The 14,885-nt window shown below is 46.5% G+C and overlaps 1 protein-coding gene across 4 annotated transcripts in view; it reads right to left on the bottom strand.

Annotated features, from left to right (window-relative positions):
- The window catches only part of DHCR24 (24-dehydrocholesterol reductase), a 37,512-nt gene extending 23,661 nt beyond the window's left edge, over nucleotides 1-13,851 (bottom strand). For 2 of the 4 annotated variants that reach the window (XM_025365809.1, XM_025365803.1), the window contains exons 1-4: nucleotides 13,128-13,851; nucleotides 9,811-9,966; nucleotides 1,796-1,901; nucleotides 948-1,066 (exon numbers count right to left, since the gene is read on the bottom strand). In XM_025365809.1, coding sequence (XP_025221594.1) covers nucleotides 948-1,066; nucleotides 1,796-1,901; nucleotides 9,811-9,966; nucleotides 13,128-13,580 — 834 coding nt within the window. In that variant the 5' untranslated portion in view covers nucleotides 13,581-13,851. Of the gene's footprint in view, nucleotides 1-947; nucleotides 1,067-1,795; nucleotides 1,902-9,810; nucleotides 9,967-12,856 lie in introns of all 4 variants that reach the window. The other 2 variants (XM_025365819.1, XM_025365828.1) reach the window with 2 other exon arrangements.
- Nucleotides 13,852-14,885: the final 1,034 nt, after the last annotated feature.

The raw sequence follows: 14,885 nt of genomic DNA on the forward strand, positions 1-14,885 counted from the left end.
AAAAAAAAAAAAAAAAAAAAAAAAAAAAAGTTTATAAAGTAAAAATGTTATAGTAAGCTAACAGTAATTTATTATTGAAGAAAGCAAATTTCAAAAAATACATTTAGGGTAGTCTAAGTGTATAGTTTATAAAGTCTAAAGTGGTGTACAGTAATGTCCCAGGCCTTCACATTCACTCACCACTCACTCACTGACTCACCCAGAGCAACTTCCAGTCCTGCAAGCTCCATGCATGGTAAGTACACTATATAGGTGTACCATTCATCTTTTATATGGTATTTTTACTGTACCTTTTCTAAGTGCAGGTATGTTTAGACACATAAATACCATTGTGTTCTAGCTGCCTACAGTATTGAGCGCAGTACCACGCGGTGGAGGTCTGTAGCCAAGGAGCAGTAGGCTATCCCACGTAGCCTAGGTGTGAAGTAGGCTATCTCATCTAGGTTTATGTAAGTACACTCTGTTTGCACAATCACAAAATTGCCTATAACTTGTTTCTCATAACATATCCCTACTGTTATGTGACACATGACTATACCTCACAGTGTTAAGAAACACAGCTTTGATGTCAAGGCCTGACTTCCTCCAGAAAGGCAGGATGGCATAATGAATGGCTAAGGGGAGGGACCTGGGAGCCTGATTACTGGGGTCTGAGTCCCAGCTGTGTGACTATAGCAAATTTATTAATCTCTCTGAGCTTTAGTTTCCTATTTATAAAATAGGGATCATTAGGTTGTTGAAGGATTACACGCATGTCTTAATATATACATAATGCATTTATAACATTGCCCAAGCTCATAAGGGGTATACAAATTTTTGTTATGGATACAGACCCAGACTGAACAGGTATTTGAAATGAAGCACACCTAGAAGAGCCACCTCCCTGACCTCAGGATCCTTAATGCCCAGAGCAGGCTGGCATGGACGTCTCCCATCGCTGAACTCACCGGAGTGCATCGCACAAAGCTGCCATCAGCCAGGACCAGCTCATAGGCAGTGCAGATGTGTTGGAACAGGCCGTACTTGTGGGACGATGACTCGATGCCTGTGCCCATGATCAAGCCCCCTGCAGAGACATCACACAAAGTGTCAGTAAGGAGAGCTGTGGGCACAGGGTTGGGAGTGGGTTGGAGCTGGGGGACCTCCTAGCTTGAGGGAGGCATGGTAGGCTAGCAGAAATGGGGCTGTTGACTTAGGGGAGATTTCCCACCTGTCAATCTAGAGAGCAGGAGAGGGAAGGAGGGGCTTAGATGGGAGCATGAGGGCATCCTTAGAGGAAGGGGGTGGCGAGCAGACCTTGTCAAGGGTGCTCAAACCTCACCTCTGGCCAGACTCAACCTAGAAATCTTGTGCATTCATCTTGAGATGGACTTTAATGAAAAGGGAGGTTGAAGGGGTAACAGGAAGCCCTGTCCCATGGGAATAGTTAAAAGAACTGAAGGTGTTTTCCCTAAAGAAGAAGATGCTTTGGGGGCTATGAATCCTATGGGAGGAGAAGAGAGACTAGATTTATTCTGTGTGTTCCATGGGGTGGAATTGGAGCAACGGGAACAAGTCACAGGGAAGCAGATTCAAACCAGAAATTAAAAGTGCCTTCTGATAACCTGAGCTGCTCAGAAATGGAACAGCAGGCAGTGAACACCCTGTCATTGGAGCAGGCAAGTAAGAGACAGAATGACTTCTGTCACAGATGGAATAGCAGCGATTCCAGGACTAGATGGAGGGTGGCCAAGGCCCATCAGCTCCGGTCCTAGGACCGTGTGTCTCTTCTTGCCCGTTAATATAGGGTCCTCACCCACTGTGAGGTCATCAAGCTCAGGCAACACGGGGAGAGTCCAGCCAATGGAGGTCAGCAGGGCAGTCACCTGGCCCATGGTTACCAAGGGCTCCACACGGACAATCTGTTGACACAAGGAAAGAAACCCTGGGTCAAAAGGAGGTTGCCAGGCCCAAGGGGAGCTCCTACACACAGAAGGTGTCATCTCAAACCTTCCCAAATACTCACTGCAGGGATTCCTATACAGTCTTTACAGGCTCTTTCTAGAACATTGTCTTTAATTACAGGGAATGTGATTTCTGGCTCTCGGTTAGCTAGTGTTTAACCTCGCTCTTCAAGTATCTTTATACTAAATATTTGATTTATCCTTTTCTAAATTGCAGGAGAAATACTCATTCACTTAAAAGATACAGCAAAAGTGAAGAAGAAAACAGAAATCACCCATCCTGGCCAGGCGTGGTGGCTCATATCTGTAATCCCAGCCCTTTGGGAGGCCAAGGCGGGTGGATCATCTGAGGTCAGGAGTTTGAGACCAGCCTGGCCCACTTGGTGAAACCATTTCTATTAAAAATACAAAAATTAGGCGTGGTAGCGGGCACCTGTAGTCCCAGCTACTTGGGAGGCTGATGCAGGAGAATCGCTTGAACCCTGGAGGTGGAGGTTGCCGTGAGCCGAGATCTTGCCACTGCACTGCAGCCTGGGTGACAGAGGGAGACTCCGTCTCAAAAAAAAAAAAATCACCCATCCTAGTTCTTCAGAGTTACTAATATTAATAACAGAGTGTATTTACTTTTTTTTTCCCCACACATACTATATTGGTACTGTGAACCCAAAATATCAGAGACAGGTCTCAGTTAATTGAGAAAGTTTATTTTGCCAAGGTTGAGGATGTGCGCCCATGACACAGCCTCAGTAAGTCCTGACAACATGTCCCCAAGGAGGGTGGGGCACAGTTTGATCTTATACATTTTAGGGAGACAAGAAACATCAATCAATATATGTAAGAAGTATATTGGTTCTGTCCAGGAAGGCAGGGACAACTTGAAGCACGGAGAGGGCTCGTGGTCACACGTAGGTAGCAGACAAATGGCCGCATTCTTTTCAGTTTCGGATAAGCCTTTCCAAAGGAGCTAATCAGAATGTGCATCTATCTCAGTGAGCAGAGGGAAGACTTTGAATAGAATGCAAAGCAGGTTTGTCCTGAGCAGTTCCCAGCTTGACTTTCCCCTTATTTTAGTAATTTGGGGGGCCCCAAGATTTTCCTTTCACACTATTTTGTATGTTTTAACACAACACACACAAACAAAAAGCATATCTCATTTTCTATCTTGCCTTTTTAAAATGTAACACTATACTATGACCATCATCTGTTATCATTACACATTCTTGGAACACGTGATTTTTTAATGTATACATCCCTTGGACTTCGACTTCTAGCCGAAGTGGAACAACAGGAACCAGATTTACCCTGCTGCCTGAAAAAAAACCTGACAAAATATATGAAATAAGAGTTTTCAATGTAGTGGACATAAACAATGAAAGTGAGTGATCCCTCAGAGAGAGGAAACAAACAAGGTGAGCTCTGAGGCAGGAGGACTGCTTGAGGCCAGGGGTTCGAGACCAGCCAGGACAACACTGCGAGACCTAACAATAAAAAATAAAAAATAAAAAATGATTTTAAAAAACGGTGAGCTCTAGGGATGGCCCATCTAACTGCCTGGAGTTAGGCAGTGCAGGGAGAGAAACCCAGGTGGAGCCCAGTGGACTTTCTAAGAGTTAAAAAGATGGAGGTGAGGCTGGGCATGGTGGCTCATGCCTGTAATCCCAGCACTTTGGGAGACCGAGGTGGGTGGATCACCTGAGGTCAGGAGTTCAAAACCAGCCGGACAACATGGCAAAAACCTGCCCCTGCTGAAAATACAAAAAATTAGTTGGGCATGGTGGCAGGCATCTGTAATCCCAGCTACTCAGGAGGCTGAGGCAAGAAAATCACTTGAACCCATGGAGGTTGCAGTGAGCCAAGACTGCACCACTGCACTCCAGCCTGGATGACAGAGCGAGACTCTGTCTCAAAAAAAAAAAAAAAAAAAAAAAGGATGGAGATGAGAGTTTCAGAAGACCAAGGTGAGTAGAGCGTGCAGGATACAGTACTGGAGAGGAGAGAGTTGCACAGAGAAAAAAACTGAAGAAATGGAAAAGGCGTCCTTGGGAATTCAACTGAGTACTAATCGGTAAATACACGTGAGGCTGTTACCTGAAGCTGAAGCCAGGTAAAAAACTGCCAGAAAAGACAACAGGTAATAGACTGGGTGTGGTGGCTCATGCCTATAATCCCAGCACTTTGGGAGGCCAAGGCGGGTGGATCGCCTGAGGTTAGTCAGGAGTTTGAGACCAGCCTGGCCAACATGATGAAACCCCACCTCTACTAAAAAAAAAGCAAAAAATTAGTTGGGCATGGTGGTGGGCGCCTGTAATCCCAGTTACACAGGAAGCTGAGGCAGGAGAATCACTTGAACCCGGGAGGCGGAGGTTCCAGTGAGCCGAGATTGCACCACTGCACTCTAGCCTAGGCACCAAGAGTGAAACTCCATCTAAAAATAAAAAACAAAAAAAAGATAACAGGTAATAGTACCAGGGGATCAGACAGGGCAGGAGATAGTGTCTGTTCCCACAAGCCAGACTGGTAACCTGATGATTCACAAAGCACTGTGTAGAGTACTCAAAATGATCTTGCCTCATAATTAACTCGAGATTAAATACTGCCCTGGCCCCATCTAAAAAATCAAGACCCAGTGGGATCAAACTATTTCCAAGTAACATAGCTGCCTCCTAGAGCAAAACTCAAAATTTATAGGAATATAAAAACACCCAGCTCCCCAAAAGGTAAAATGTCAAGTATCACAATGTCAGAATCCAACAGAATTTTACCAGGCATATAAAGAGGGAGGAAAATTCAACCCACAATGAGAAAAATCAATCAAGACAACAGACCCAGAACTGACACAGATATTAGAACTAGCGAACAGGAACATCAAAACATTTGTAATAACTATATTTTCTATATTCAAAAATTTAAGTAGAGACATTAAGAATATATTAAAAAGATCCAGCCAGGTGCAGTGCCTCACACCTGTAATCCCAGTGCTTTGGGAGGCCAAGGCAGGCAGATCACCTGAGATCAGGAGTTCGAAATCAGCCTGGCCAACATAGCGAAACCCCGTCTGTACTAAAAATACAAAAAAATTAGCCAGGCGCGGTGGTGCGCACCTGTAATCCCAGCTACTCCAGAGGCTGTGACAGGAGAATCACTGGAACCCAGGAGGTGGAGGTTGCAGTGAGCCGAAATCACGCCACTGTACCCAGTCCAACCTGGAGGACAGAGCAAGACTCCGTCTCAAAAAAAAAAAAAAAAAAAAAAATCCAAATCAAACTTCTGGAAATGAAAACCACAGTGTCTGAAATGAAAGACACAATGGATGGCACTAACAGCAAATTAGAAATTGCAGAAGAAAAGATTAGTTAATTTAAATACACAGCAACAGAAATCATCCAAAATGAGAGAGAGGAAAAATTTTTTAAATGAACAGTGCCTCAGTGACCTGAGCTGTAGAAGAACTTGAAATGGCCTAATATTATATAGGCCTAGCAGTCTCTAAACTAGATGAGAAAAAGGAGGGGACAGAAAAATAGATGAAGAAGTAATGGTCCCCAAATTTCCTGATTTGATGAAAAACTATGACAAATTCCAAACAAGAATCATGAAGAAAACTATACCAAAGCACATCATAGTAAAATTGCTCAAAACTAATGATAAAAAATTAACATACTTCTAAATAATCCATGAGTCAAAGCAGACATCAAAAGTGAAATCAGAAAGTGTTTTGAACTGAAATAAAAAGAAAAGAAAACAGAAATTTGTGAGCTGCCTCTAAAACAGTGCTTAGGGGAAAATTTATAGCACTAAACATTTATATTAGAAAAAAAGGCCTGGCCGGGCGCGGTGGCTCAAGCCTGTAATCCCAGCACTTTGGGAGGCCGAGACGGGCGGATCACGAGGTCAGGAGATCGAGACCATCCTGGCGAACACGGTGAAACCCCGTCTCTACTAAAAAATACAAAAAACTAGCCGGGCGAGGTGGCGGGCGCCTGTAGTCCCAGCTACTCGGGAGGCTGAGGCAGGAGAATGGCGTAAACCCGGGGGGCGGAGCTTGCAGTGAGCTGAGATCCGGCCACTGCACTCCAGCCCGGGCGACAGAGCCAGACTCTGTCTCAAAAAAAAAAAAAAAAAAAAAAGAAAAGAAAAAAAGGCCTAAGTCAATGACTTAAACTTTAAACTTAAAAAACCAGAAAAAGAGTAAAATTAAACCCAGTGTAAGAAAAGAAAGGAAATAATAAAGACCAGAGCAGAAATCAATGAAATTGAAAACAAAACACACACACACAAAGGGAAAAATCAATGATATCAAAGCTAGTTTTTGAGAAGATCAATAAAATTCAATAGCCTTTAGCCAGACTGTTTAGGAAGAAAAGAGAACGGAAACAAAATACCAGTATCAAGAATGAAAGACTTGACATATTGCTACATATGTCTATAGGAAGTATTGTGAACTTTATGTCAATAAATTATACAACTTAGTGAAATGGACAAATATCTTTGAGACATAAACTACCAAAGCTAACCCAAGAAGAAATAAATAAACTGAAGAGCCCAATATCTATTAAAGAAATTGAATTTGTACTTAAAAACTTGCTCACAAAGAAACCTCCAGGTCCAGAGAGCTTCACTTTAAGGTTTCTATAAAAATTCTAGAAGAAAATATAGAAGAAAGACTTTCTGACATTGGATAGGCAAAGATTTCTAAATAAGACATCAAAAACACAAAGCAGGGCAGGCACGGTAGCTCATACCTGTAATCCCAGCACTTTGGGAGGCCAAGGTAGGTGGATCATTTGAGGCCAGGAGTTCGAAACCAGCCTGACCAATGTGGTGAGACCCCCTCTCTATTAAAAATACAAAAATTAGCCAGGTGTGGTGGTGCGCACCTGTAATTGCAGCTACTTGGGAGGCTGAGGCACAAGAATTGCTTGAAACCGGGAGGTAGAGGTTGCCAAGAGCTAAGATAGTACCACTGCACTCCAGCCAGGGCCACAGAGCAAAACTCTGTCTCAAAAAACAAAAATATAAACAGACAAATGACAAACAAACAAAACTCCCACAATGCATAAAAGAAGAAATTAACAAATTGGGAAAAATTAAAACTTCTGATTTGGCCAGGCGTGGTAGATCACACCTATAATCCTAGCACTTTGGGAGGTCAAGGCAGGCAGATCACCTGAGGTCAGGAGTTCGAGACCAGCCTGGCCAACATGGTGAAACCCCGTCTCTACTACTAAAACTACAAAAAATTAGCTGGGCATGGTAGCACATGCCTGTAATCCCAGCTACCCAGGAGGCTGAGGCAGGAGAATTACTGGAACCTGGGAGGTGGAGGCTGCAGTGAACCGAGATCGCGCCACTGCACTCCAGCCAGGGCGATGGAGTGAAACTCTGTCTCAAAAGAAAAAATAAATAAAGCTTCTGGTTTTTTAAAAAGAAAAAATAAATAAAGCTTCTGGTTTTTAAAAAGAGAAGCTGTAGACTGCGAGAAAATATCTGCAAATCATGAATCTAATAAAGAGTGTTGTTTCAAGGTCTAATATCCAGCATCGATAAGGAACTGTTTCATCCCCATTAAAAGGAACTGTTTCATCCCCATTAAAAACAAAGGACATGAACAGACACTTTTCAAAAGACAAGCATGTGGCCAAGAAGCATATGAAAAAAACCTCAACATTACTGATAATTAAAGAAATGCAAATTAAAACCACAATGAAATACCATCTCACACAGTCAGAATAGCTATTATTAAAAAGTCAAAAAATAACAGACGCTGGAGAAGTTGCAGAGAAAAAGCAACATTTATACACTGTTGGTGGGCGTGTAAATTAGTTCAACCATGTGGAAGACAGTGTGGTGATTCCTTAAAGACCAAAAAACCAAAGTAGCATTCAACCCAGCAATCTCATTACTGAGTATATACCCAAAGGAATATAAACCATTCTATCATAAAGACACATGCATATGTATGTTTACTGCAGCACAATTCACAATAGCAAAGACATGGAATCAACTTAAATGCCCATCAGTGATAGACTGGATAAAGAAAATGTGGTATGTATACCATGGAATACTATGCAGCCATGCTCCTTTGCAAGAACATGGATGGAGCTAGAAGCCATTATCCTTAGCAAACTAACGCAGGAACAGGAAACCAAATACCGCATGTTCTCACTTATATGTGGGAGCTAAATGATGAGAACACATGGACACATACAGGGGAACAACAGACACTGAGGCCTATCAGAGGGTGGAGGGAGGGAGAAGGGAGAGGATCAGGAAAAATAACTAATAGGTACTAGGCTTAGTACCTGGGTGATGAAATAATCTGTACAACAAACCCCAGGACACACGTTTACCTATACAACAAACCTGCACAGGTACCACTGAACTTAAAAGTTTAAAAAAAAAAAAAAAGTTTCCTGAATATATAAGAAAACAACCTGATTTTTTAAAAATTGGCAAAAGCTTTGATCAGGCCTCACTGAAGAAGATACACAAATAGCAAACACACACATGAAAAGATCATTAGTCACTAGGGAAATGTGCAATGAAAATCTACTACACATCTATTAGAATGGCTAAAATTAAGACTAACCATACCAAGTTTATTACAGTGTGGAACAAGAACAACACTCACACTGCTGGTGGAAATGTAAAATGCTACAATCACTTTGGAAAAAAAATTTGGCAGTTCCTTAAAAAGTTAAATGTACACCCACCACATGATCTAGCCATTTCACTCCTAGGTATTTGCCCAAGAGAAAGGAAGGCATATGCCCATACAAACACTGTTCACAAATGTTCCAATTTAGTTGTAATTGCCCCAAACTGGAGCCAATCAACATGTCCATCAGTAGGTGAATGGATAAACTACGATACGTCCACACAATATGTGTGGGAATATGACTCATCAGTGAAAGAGAATGTACTATTGACACACGCTTCAATGTGGATGAATCTCCAAATAAAGATGTTGAGTGAAAGAAGCTAGACAAACAAAAAGCACCGTATGATTCCATTTATATAAACTCTAGAATCAAACTAATTTATAGTGGCAGAAAGGTCATTGTTTGCCTAAGGCTGTGGGGGGCGGGTCGGGGAAGAGGTAGGGCTAGGGGTTAGAGGAAGGGATTACCAAGGAGCATGAGGAAATTTTGGGGTGTGATGGGTATGTCTGTTGTCTTGATTGTGGTAATAGTGTCACCACACTTTAAATCCATCAATAAAGCTGTTAAAAAAATGGCATAGAGAGATTAAGTAACTTGGCCAAGGTCTCACAATAATAACAAAATGCCATCAAGTAGATATACCATATTTAATGACTCCCCTATTATTGGATATTGTGTTGCTGTCAATTAGAAATAATACTGTGATATAATCGCTCTGTGTTGGGCATCTTTAATTATATTGAAGTCTATTTCCTTTTTTCCTTAAGCCAGGTTTCAAGAAGTAAAATTACTAGATGGGCCAAAGAGTATGTACATTTCAAAGGCTATTAACCAAGAGGGTCTCCAGGAAGCTTGTAACAAGACCCACGCCTCTCAGTCACTTCTGTAGCCCATTTTTTACTACCACACCTCCTTATCAGGAAGGGGTAAGTAGATTCCTTTTTGCCTCTCATTTTTGCTCATGAATTCCCCATTCCTGACTTCCTGTGGAAACACAAAGGGTTCCCCGGAGCTATTATGACCCATCTCTCTCCTGGTGGCTGTGAGGCTTAAGGACAGCAATGGCACGGAGTATCTTCTATGACTGTGGGCATTGGTCCTGTCCACTCTGGGATGCCCTTGGCTACAATCATTTCCCTATGAGTCATTTGCACCAGGGGCAGAGCCCCACCTGCTCCCAGAGCCCGGAAAAGTGCTACTCTCACCTGTTTCTTGGTGTCCACTTCCAGAATGTCCATCAGGTTGATCATGATGTTTTTGTGCGTCTTCTTGTACTTCCCGACACGTAGTGAGACAGTGAGCCAGCCAGGGCGCCCCGTGCACATGAAGGTCTTGCTGCCCTGCTCCTTCCATTCCCGCACCTGCAACCACAGGACAGAGGGTGAGCTGGCCCCACTGGGGATCCCCCGAGCAGCCTGCAGCCCTGCTTTCATCGAAAGGGAGCTGGGAATGATGCCTCCATCAGGCACTGGAGAAACAGAACGATGAAAAGACCTGCTGGCCCTACCCTCTGGCACCTCCCTGGCCAGCAGGGCTAACAGAAAAGCCAACATATTGCTACACCATAAGGCAGAATGATGAAAGAGCTAGAATAGAGGATCAAAGTGTTCTGAAAACATTAACTCTAGCTGGGAAGTTCAGAAAAGGTTTTGTAATGGTAATAATAGCAAGTATAAAAATGATGACCATTTACGGAGTATTCCCAACACACTAGGCATCTCCTTGCACACTGTCTTGTGTAATTCTTACAACAGTCCCAGGAAGTTAGGATGACATCCTTTTTTTGAGGATGAGGAAACTCAAAAGCAAAAGAACTTGTCCAAAGTCACACAATTGGTAAATGGCAGAGCAGAGATTCATAGCCAGGACTGTTTGACTTCAGGACAGGAAGGATAGATGGGGCTGTGGTAACAGTTCACAGGGTAATAGCTAACATGTATGGAGGCTTATCACATGCCAAGGCCTGTTTAAACATTTGTATATGTTAACTCATGCATCACTTTGAGGGGGAGAGGAGGAGCAGGGAAGGACCACCAAGCCTATAGAAGGAAGAGGTTTTACAAAACCTCTAAGGTAAGTGACCAGAGCACAAAACACAGAACAAATGGCCCATGGATGACAAGCCCACCAGAAACGCAGGATGAAGTATTTCTTTTCTGCTGAGATAGACAAGTGCAGGTAGGTGGATATTTGTGGTTTTGACCTGTGACCCTCCATTTCCTCTTCATCCACTTCAAAAATCCCCTTCATCCACTTCAAAAATCCACCAAAGTGGATTTCCTTTGGTCCAAGTGAGATTGATTCTACTCCCCTGCCCCACGAGGTGGGTACGTGACTGAGGTCTGATTCTATCCTTCTGGCCAAAGAGACAGGTTAAGGGATGGGTCTATGACCCAAGTCAAGCCAATGAGACCAGTTCCAGGACAGCCACTCTCTCTTTACTGGGGTTGCTAAGCTGGTTGGATATGAGCCAGAAACTGTTGGGGCCTCTCCAAGGAGAGAGGCTCCAGAGAATGAAGTCAACCTAGAAAAGCAGGGCCAACAGATGGCAGAGGGATGGACAGATGGAGATGGGGGACAGAGATCCTGGATCCAGCCATGCCTGATCCAGTTGTACTCCCAGACTTTTCAGGACCTGAGCCAATAAAATCCCTTTTTGCTCAAGTCAGTTTGAATTGAGTTTCTTTCACTTGCAACCAAAAGTCTGGTCAAATACTGGTCAGGTCTCCCGGAGAAGGCTGCACTGGGGCTGGCCAGGCAAACAGCTCAACATGGGGAAGGACTATCCTTTGATCAGAGGCCAGGGAGCCAGTAGGGGGCAGGTATTAAGGAAGAGATTCCTGTGATTTGGGGGAAAAGGGATGATAGGTGGGATTCCATGACCAACCAGGTTTTGTCCCTGCCTGAATCTGCAGCCATGGAGTTTGATACAAGCCCAGAGATGGGAGCGAGTGATTAGGGGTGCTGCATTTAAGCTGGAGGCCAAAGAGAGAGCCCAGAAAAAAGGGCAACTGGGTCAGACAGCTATTACAAGCCAGGTGTGAGGCAACTAAACCAGACCTACAGGGGGGAAGGGAAAGCCTGGGAAAGAAGAAATGTCAGAGTTCAGGCTCTGAAATCAAGCTAACCCAGGTTCCAGCCCCATTTACTGACTACTCTTCCTGAGCACATGACTCACACTCTGAAACTCAATTTTCCCTGTTTGCAAAATAGGCACAACATCTACCAGGGTTGCTGTGAGGATGGCAATGGCACATGGCAGGTCTGGGGTAGAGGCTAGTCCAGCTGGGCCCCTGTCTTTCTGCTCACAGTGAACCTTGTGGCTTAGCTGAGATTAATAAGCACTCGCTAGGCTGTATTGAGCCAGGTCCTACGGGCCACAGGCGAGTCACATAACAGTCCCTGATTTCTAGGAGCTCACAGTCTGACAGGGGAGACAAGCAGGTAAATGGAGAATTTGAACTCGAGAAAACAGCTAGGAAGCAGGGTGCAGGTGGGGAGGGAGGACAGGCAGAGGCTCTGGAGCCATGACTGCGACCAGCAAAATCCAGAGCTACAGGGCAAAGTACTTCCAGACACTGGGTTCTCCCACCAGGCCCCAGGTCTTATGCCTCATGGGAATGTCTCTCCGCATCCATCTTCATGCTCTTGCCTACAGCACCCAGCGCGGAGCAAGCAGAATATGGAGGCTGCTACACCTACGGAAGGGTGTCAGCAGGAAACAGAAGCTCTGCAACCTGATGCCAGCAAGAGAGGAACATAAGGAGAAGCAGAGGGAGTCAAGAAACTGCCCAGGTCCCTGGATGCAGAAGAGGCTCCACTGTGAGCCACAGCAGGTCACAGGCTCCGTGGGTGCCTGAGGAACTGAGAGATGGACCGACTGCCTTTGTCAAGGAGTGAGACCTCCGTCACCAGAGGCTGTGCGGCTCTTCCCTCCCGCTTCTGGGCTGGGTTCTACCTTCTTGCTTTAGTCTTCTATCCTAAACCCAATCAAAAGCGTCTTGCTGCTACAAAATAAAGTCCAAACTCGGCCTTGGCATCAAGGCCTCCCTCCAGCCTAGCACCAAACGGACTTTCCGACGTTCTCCCGCTTGCGCCCTGCACTTTTAGGCTTCCCAGCCTTTGCTCACACCAGTCCCTCCACCTACACACCTTCCCCCAATCATTTCCCATACTTCCCAATCTCTAGACCCAGCTCCACCTCCCGGAAGCCCTTCCTTCTCTGAAATGTTTGGGCCAGGTGAGAGTTACCTGAGTGCTGCGCACCTCCCCCTCTTTCCCTTCTTCATCTCCCTCCAGGTACCCGCATATGCCCTGCATACAGTGGGCACTTTGCCTGTTCTGCTCCCCTGACCCCATCACATTTTTGTTTCGTTTCAACCCCTCTCCAACGCCAGCTCCCCACCCCCCCGGGAAGTCCAGGCCGCCCCCGCACCGCAGCTCCCGTCACCACCTCGCGTCCCGCTATCCCCGCGCACGCCGCCCCCAGCCCTGAGTCCCGGTCGCACCCGGCGCCGCTCACCTGCTTCTGGATGTCCCGCACGCGCTGCTCGTGCAGGCGCGGCGCGCTGCTGAGCTTGAACACCACCCAGGCGCGCACGTAGTAGTAGATATCGAAGATGAGCGACAGCGGCAGGAGGAAGAGGCACACGAACACCCAGCGCTGGTGAATGAGCACGAACTCCAGCCCCTTCACGCGCACCCACAGCAGGAATAGCAGCGCGCACACGGCCAGCGACACGGCGGGCTCCATCATGCGGCGCCGCGCGGGGAGGGCTGCGGGCTCGCGCCCCCTGTCACTGCCTTCAGCTCCGCGCCTGGCCAGCTCTGCGCCAGCCGCCTGCCGCCAGGGGAGCCCGGGATCGCCCGCCGCCTCGCGATTGGCTCGGGTCGCCGAGGTCCGGTGGGCCGAGACCCGGGCGGCGACCAATGGCGAGCCGCGCCGGGGATCGGACCAGGAACCCGCAGCTTTCATTGGCTGCAGGAGTCGGGCCGCTCCACCCTTTTCTCCCCGCCGCCGCGCGAGGCGGGGGTGGCAGGGACTGGGTGCCGGTGGGGTCCGCAGCGGATACCGGGGGCGGGCGGCTGGCGCTCAGGGCCTCCGGCCCTCGGGGCTGCGGGCCGCCTCCTCCAAACGCGCCTTAAGCGGTTTTGCAGTGGCTTTCCGCCCGAGGGCTGGGAGGCGCCCCGGCCCTGAGTCAGTCATCCTTTGGCCGGGCAGGCGGTTCCCGGGCGCGGAGGATGGAAACCTGGCGATAACCTCAGCAGGTCGTCGTGCCACTCGGTGTGCGCAAGGCCTCCAGAGGCATCTTTTCATTTTTAGGGGTCGCTTTCCACGAATTCATTTGAGCTACACAGCAGTCCTGGGCGGTGGGGAGTGGTGAGCTCCATTGTATACACCTGGAAGCAGCCCAGAAAGGTGAAGACCTGTTCGTGAACTCCAGAGGCCATTGGAAGCGTGGAAGGCTATGGCTGGCACTCTTCCTCTTTTTCCAGTTGACTGAGGCAGATCGAGGCCCGGAGGAGAAAGAATGAAGGAAGGCATTTCAGCCCGAGTAAACTCTCCAGACCCTCTCTGTGCCAGGCAGTGTTGCAAGCTTCGGGTAGGGTGGTGAGCAAAGCAGATGGCCCTGCCCTCACTCAGCAACCAGTGTAGAGGAGCTGCCACAGTTACCAGCAAAAGCTGAAATCCAGCGCCGTTTGCATTTCATATGGAATTTTAGGAAGTTTTCGAGACGTTTTAGTTTAGAAGCTAAACATGACATACCAAGCTCTTCTCTGTCTGGCCTTGCATACCTATCCAGTTCCCTCTCCATTCATCTCTGCCCTGACATGCACTCTTAGAAGGCCCCCTGGGCCTCAGCATTCCTCATTTTTGCCCTGCTGGTCAAGCTAGTACCTCTGAATGCCCTTTCCCATCCCCTTCTCGGAGTTCACGTCACACATTCCGAAGCCAGCTCAGGGCCACCTCTAAAACATTTATAGCACTCCCCTCCCCAACCAGGTGCTCATTAAATAGTGTGCATCCTTGTCACCGTTCTTTCATATTATTTTATAATTGTCTCTTTGTGTATCTCTCACCCCCACAGACTGAGCCTTAGGGCAAACAATGTCTTGTTCACTTTTGTCCTTCCAGCTTCCAGCACTGTGCTTTGTGCACAGTAAACACTCCAGCGGCTGTTGACCAATGAATGAATGAAGATCGTAGGCTCAAATATTCAAGTTATCAAAGTGCAAAGAATGAGAGGTTGTTTGCACTGGACTTCAAAAATAAATAGCC

Source organism: Theropithecus gelada, chromosome 1 (assembly GCF_003255815.1).
Source record: "Theropithecus gelada isolate Dixy chromosome 1, Tgel_1.0, whole genome shotgun sequence".
Lineage (NCBI taxonomy): Eukaryota > Metazoa > Chordata > Mammalia > Primates > Cercopithecidae > Theropithecus > Theropithecus gelada.